Below are 5,245 nucleotides of genomic sequence, written 5' to 3' on the forward strand. Positions count from 1 at the left end.
GGCAACCCCTGCCAGGGTTTCACCACCCTCACTGAAAAGAATTTCTTCCTTAGATCCAGTCTAAACCTCCCCTGCTTCAGTTTTCCTACTGCTCAGCCTGGACACACCTGGGCATGGAGAAGAACCCAAAACTACAACTACTGGCTGGAGTCATGACCGTGCTATAATCCAAATAGCTCCAACATACTCAGGAGTTCGTTCAGACTTTTGTGTATTTTTATGCATATAAAAATAATTAAAATGAATGCCAAGGGAGATCCCTGGGGCTAACCAGACACCCCCACCAAACCCAGACCGCTAATGGTTGGGACTCTGCCCTCCTCTCAACAACCGTTATAAATGAGTTATAACAAAAATAACCAAAAGGAGGTGTATACAGCCTCTTATTTCTCCATGGCCACTATTCCAGCTGTCGCCACGTTTAATCCTAAATTCACACATAAATGTTAACAACATCCACCAGAGTTCACCAAAGTGAAAATCTGAATCAACGGTGACAAGAGGAAGATGAAAAATATTCATGAGGTCAACCTTTTTGTCCCAGCGAAAGCCACTTTTCTTTTAGCTCCCAGCAAAAAGCCTCACACTCTCCCATCAACTATTTCTAAATTCTGGGAATTGAGAATATATTATTTACGGGCTACGACATGGCTATCATCCAAGCCACCCTGGAACACCGTAACATATTCTTTTAGCAAAGACATTCTAAGCATCAAAGCCACCAAAACGAATGGTGCATGTGGGACAGACACACAGAGACACGTTTTCCCTAAATACCTTCCACTACATCAACCACGAGATGAAAGGAGGACGGCTCAAAATGTCCAACGCGGCTCTACACCGTTTGCGAAGCCTTTGATCAGCTTGGGTTTCAATAAGCCACCTCATTTTTTGTTACAACCTCCACAGGACGCCCAGTACTCCATGTAAGAAGTATCGCCTGAAAATCCCTCTTATTTCCTGGACACCAAGAAGCTGCTGAGATGCCTGTGAGCATGGTGAGATGTTTCTGGCCTCAAAGAGGCCCCACCGCTCACAGACGGGCTGAGAAAACACCGGTTACGAAAGCTGATTCCAAACGTCCGGCTTGGTAGGAGATTTGTGTCCCACCACAGACGTGCTCTGGCTTGTGCTACGTGGCCAAACAAGCTCCACTAACAGCTGAAGGCTTTGAGAAGAGGTTTGGTTTATTTTATCTGCCAGCCAGAGCATGAATATGCTCTGATAACTCTGCAGAGACCCTTTGCAAACCACATCTACCCGAAAGGGGATGAGACACCACCAGCCCTCCCCTCTAAGGAGCTCCTCAGGTAGGCTGCACAGACGATTCTTATTTTTTCCTAATCCCAGCCACTTTATTAGCTCAATGTCCAGGTCTGACAGGTAGGTGTTGTCTCTTAGGCATTTTACTGCTGCTTAAACAGTACTTAAAGGGGGCCTATAAGAAAGATGGAGGACTTTTTAGCAGGGCCAGCTGTGACAGGACAAGGGGGGATGGCTTTAAACTAAAGCAGGGTAGGTTTAGACTGGATCTAAGGAAGAAATTCTTTCCAGTGAGGGGGGTGAAACCCTGGCAGGGGTTGCCCAGAGAGGGGGTGGAGGCCCCATGCCTGGGAACATTCCAGGCCAGGTTGGCCGGGGCTGTGAGCAACCTGATGTGGTTCAAGGTGTCCCTGCTCCTGCAGGGGGGTTGGGCTGGGTGACCTCTAGGGGTCCCTTCCCACCCAAACCATTCTATGATTCTATGATTCTAAACTTGCTCTCATGTGAAAATACCCAACAACAGCGGAGACAAGCCTCCACGTTGAACCTCCCCTTGCCTCCCAAGTTCACTCTCCATCACCTCTCTTCTCCCGCCCACATCCTTCCCGGTGCTGTGACCGCCCAGAGGAGCAACAGGAATGACTTGCCCTCCTTTAACTCTGTGGAGCAGCAGAATCAAAAAAAGAAAGGAGAAAGAAAACACAAAGCCAGCTGAGGGTGTGGAGAACACAAGCCATGTTTCTGCTTGGGCCACCAGTCTTGTGAAGTCCACAAGCGAGACCTTCGATGGGAGACACGCAGTGCAACATGGAAACTCCTCTGCAATGGGCTCGGGTGGGTGCAAGAGCCCTCGTTTCCCCAGCAAGCAGCTGCCAACGGGTGCTAAGGGGTCACAGGCAGCAAAAAGAGCTTCATGGAGGTAGGTTGGATGTCCACCTGCTGCAGAAGTGCTGGCTTCAGCCATGGACCTCAGCCTGGTTTTGCACAGGTATCAGGGACACCAGCGCCAGCGTGCTCCTGGCAATGGGCAGGCAAATGCTTCTCCAAGGAGCTGGGCGAGTGTTTTAGTTAAGGCCAAATTAATTCCTAGCTCTCCCTGTGAACCAAAAAGCAATAGCAGAGGGGAGAAAAAAAAAATCCCTCTGTTGTGAGTGAGCTCATTTCATGAAAACCCTTAATGTCGCTGTTGCTGTGGCAACTTTCAAATTGTAGGAGGGAAAATTGGCCAATTTTCCTTACATAAAAGCATCATGAGAATATTACGGCAGTGGCTGTTCTTTATGACTCCCAAGTATCATCAAAAGCAATAGTTAAACCTTCCAGGTTTTAAAAAAGGAGTTTTGAAGTTCACTTTGCTCTGGAGTACGTTCCAAAGGACCCTGGCCAGCCCAGGGAGGAGGATGAGGTCCGTCCCTGCTGTGGCTGCAAGTCGGGAGATGGTTTGAAGGAAGGAAGACACAGCACTGGTGAGGACCTGAGGACTCCTCTTCTGTATTTTGGTAAAATGCTTCAGCTCCAGTGTTTGGGGTTGGATGGCCAACCCAACGACAAGTATTTGAGTCAACCCTTCTAAAAATGCTTGTAGGTGCTCTGTGGATGTAAAAACTCATTGCACTTGGACAAGGAGGAAGAAACCTTCAACCAGAAGTTTCTGCTTCTCTATGATCAGTTTGTTCCTTGTGTTTTGAAAGACCCCTGGTATCGGTAGCAGAAGGCTTTCTTGAGGTGCTTAGGGGTTAGAAAACACAGAATCACAAAATCTCAAGGGTTGGAAGGGACCTTGGGAGATCATCTAGTCCAACTCCCCAGCTAAAGCAGGTTCTCCTAGAGCATGTTACACAGGACTTCATCCAGGCGGGGGTTGAATATCTCCAGAGAAGGAGACTCCACAGCCCCCTGGGCAGCCTGGGCCAGGGCTCAGTCACCCTCGAAGTAAAGAAGTTTTTCCTCCTATTCAACTGAAACCTCTTCTGTTTCAGTTTGTGCCCATTGCCCCTTGTGCTGTTGCTGGGCATCACTGAGAAGAGTCTGGCTCCGTCCTCGTGACCCCCACCCTTGAGATATTTGTACATGGTGATGAGAAACAAACCACAAGAGATCTGCTTTCCAAAGGCAGAGCAGATGAAGCAAAGCCAGGTGTGTGCTCACCCATCTGGAGAGCAGTTCCTTCAAGATGAGGTGTCCAAACCCACCTTGCTTGGACACAAGGACCCAACAGCTCCACCTCACACCCACCTTCGGGGCGAGGACTGGCTCCGAGACCAACCTAGAAACAGCAGCGAGGGCTGCAGAGCTCTGACTCGAAGGACTCAGCCAGAAAGGGGAAATATTTCACGTGATTACAGGAGTAGTTGTTAGGAATAAGCCAGCTACAAGCGCTGTCGAAACATGTTCTGCAACTATTACTCCTTTACTGGCACGGCTCAGCCATGAACCGCAGTAGGAAGGTGTGTGAACTCTACAGAACGGGGGTGTTGCAACCAAAACCTGCAATAAACAGAAATCCTCAGACAAGGTCTTAATGCCTCTCTGCTGGAACACCGTAGCCTTTGCATTTATTGCCTAGAATATCACGTATGAACCCTAAGTGACAGAAAATACACCTGGGGTTTGCTCGGTGCATCCATATTCTGCGACGGCAAACAAAACAGCATCCCAGGCAACGGAGACACGGCGTCAGCAGCACCGTCCGTTCATCCTTACTAACAAACTATATCGCCATGGGAAAAAATGCACAGGATTTACAGGGAGCCTGGAAAAGCCTGTGGAAGGGGAGCTCACAACCGCCTCTATTGAGGACTTCGTAGTCTTAAATCAGGTGGCAAGGTGGCTGGGACAGGAAGGCTCCGTCACAAGCAAAAGGTGCCTTTCTGTGGTGAGCTGAGCCCTGAAGCAGTCTGCAAGAGCACACAGAAACGAAGATATTTCAGGCAGAAATATTTCCTGCTCTGTAATGGCACCACGGAGCAAGAGGGTCTCCACTGGAGTTTCTGAATATTACAAACCCACGGATTTCTTGGGAATCTGTCGTGAAGAGGCAGAAGGCTTGGGATGATCTGCAGACCTTGCAGAAGCATTTCCCCCAGACTTACCCTAAGAAAGCTTTCCTGATGCTCTGAGCACTCTCAATTTATAAAATCAATACATTAACTTTGATAACGAGCCTCTAATCATCATTTGCCACCTAACAACAAGCAGAGCAGATGGGGAGCTGCATTTCCATCATGCTCCATCTTCCACCGCAGCCACCGCTAAAAGCAAAGCGAAGTTCTGGTGGGAAGTGTGAACGTTTCCGAGTGGCTGAAACCCGGCTCCATCTGCTCGAGCAGACGGGACGGAGCGACGCAGTGGGAATGACAAAGTAGCCGCAGCAGGGGACAGATCGGGAGCGGCGCACGTACCTCTGGGCTGTATCGCAGGGTGAGCCTTTCCTCTTCCGAGAGTCGGGGTTGGCAGGGTCCGTTGAGCTGTCCCCAAGGCCACTCATGTTGGTTGACCTACTTTGCACCTGGAACCGAAGAGAGACAGGGTAAGGACAAGGTTTTTGCAGCTGCAGGAGGAGCGGTTCCTCCGTGGCAGAGCCAGAAAACATGGACCAAGTGACCTCCGAAGAGGTAACTAACCCAAAGCCAGTCTTTCTTATTGAATTGATGCCGCGTTTTTGAAGGAAACAGTGCAAAGGGAAGACAACAGGCGGTCATGTTACCCTCCTTTTGGTGTCCCCTGGTCACCATTTGGCCAAGCAAGCCCTCACCACCATCCTTGCATCACAGCCTGAGCTCTTCCCTGTCTCCCTGCGAATTTTAGCTTCTTGGCTTTACAGCATTTTCACAACTATCTAAACAGAGCCCGTTTCAATGCGTTGCTGAAGTGTGCTTGATTGCTTTTGTTTGGTTTCCTTTTCCTGCAGGCTTCTCCTTCAGCCCATCTTCGGCTCCTCTGCCATCTCCCCCCGGTTCCTCTGACTCACGGCTGGCAGAGC

General features: G+C 49.5%; 1 protein-coding gene across 1 annotated transcript in view; it reads right to left on the reverse strand.

The window, feature by feature from the left end:
- The window catches only part of LOC104127265 (nuclear receptor coactivator 1), a gene marked incomplete at its 3' end in the record, with an annotated part of 123,325 nt that overhangs the window by 49,175 nt on the left and 68,905 nt on the right, over window positions 1-5,245 (reverse strand). The window contains exon 2 of the mRNA XM_009639920.2: window positions 4,665-4,771. Within this exon, the coding sequence (XP_009638215.1) occupies window positions 4,665-4,750 (86 nt within the window). The remainder of the gene's footprint in view (window positions 1-4,664; window positions 4,772-5,245) is intronic.

Source organism: Egretta garzetta, unplaced genomic scaffold (assembly GCF_000687185.1).
Source record: "Egretta garzetta isolate BGI_Z169 unplaced genomic scaffold, ASM68718v1 scaffold325, whole genome shotgun sequence".
NCBI classification, from domain to species: domain Eukaryota; kingdom Metazoa; phylum Chordata; class Aves; order Pelecaniformes; family Ardeidae; genus Egretta; species Egretta garzetta.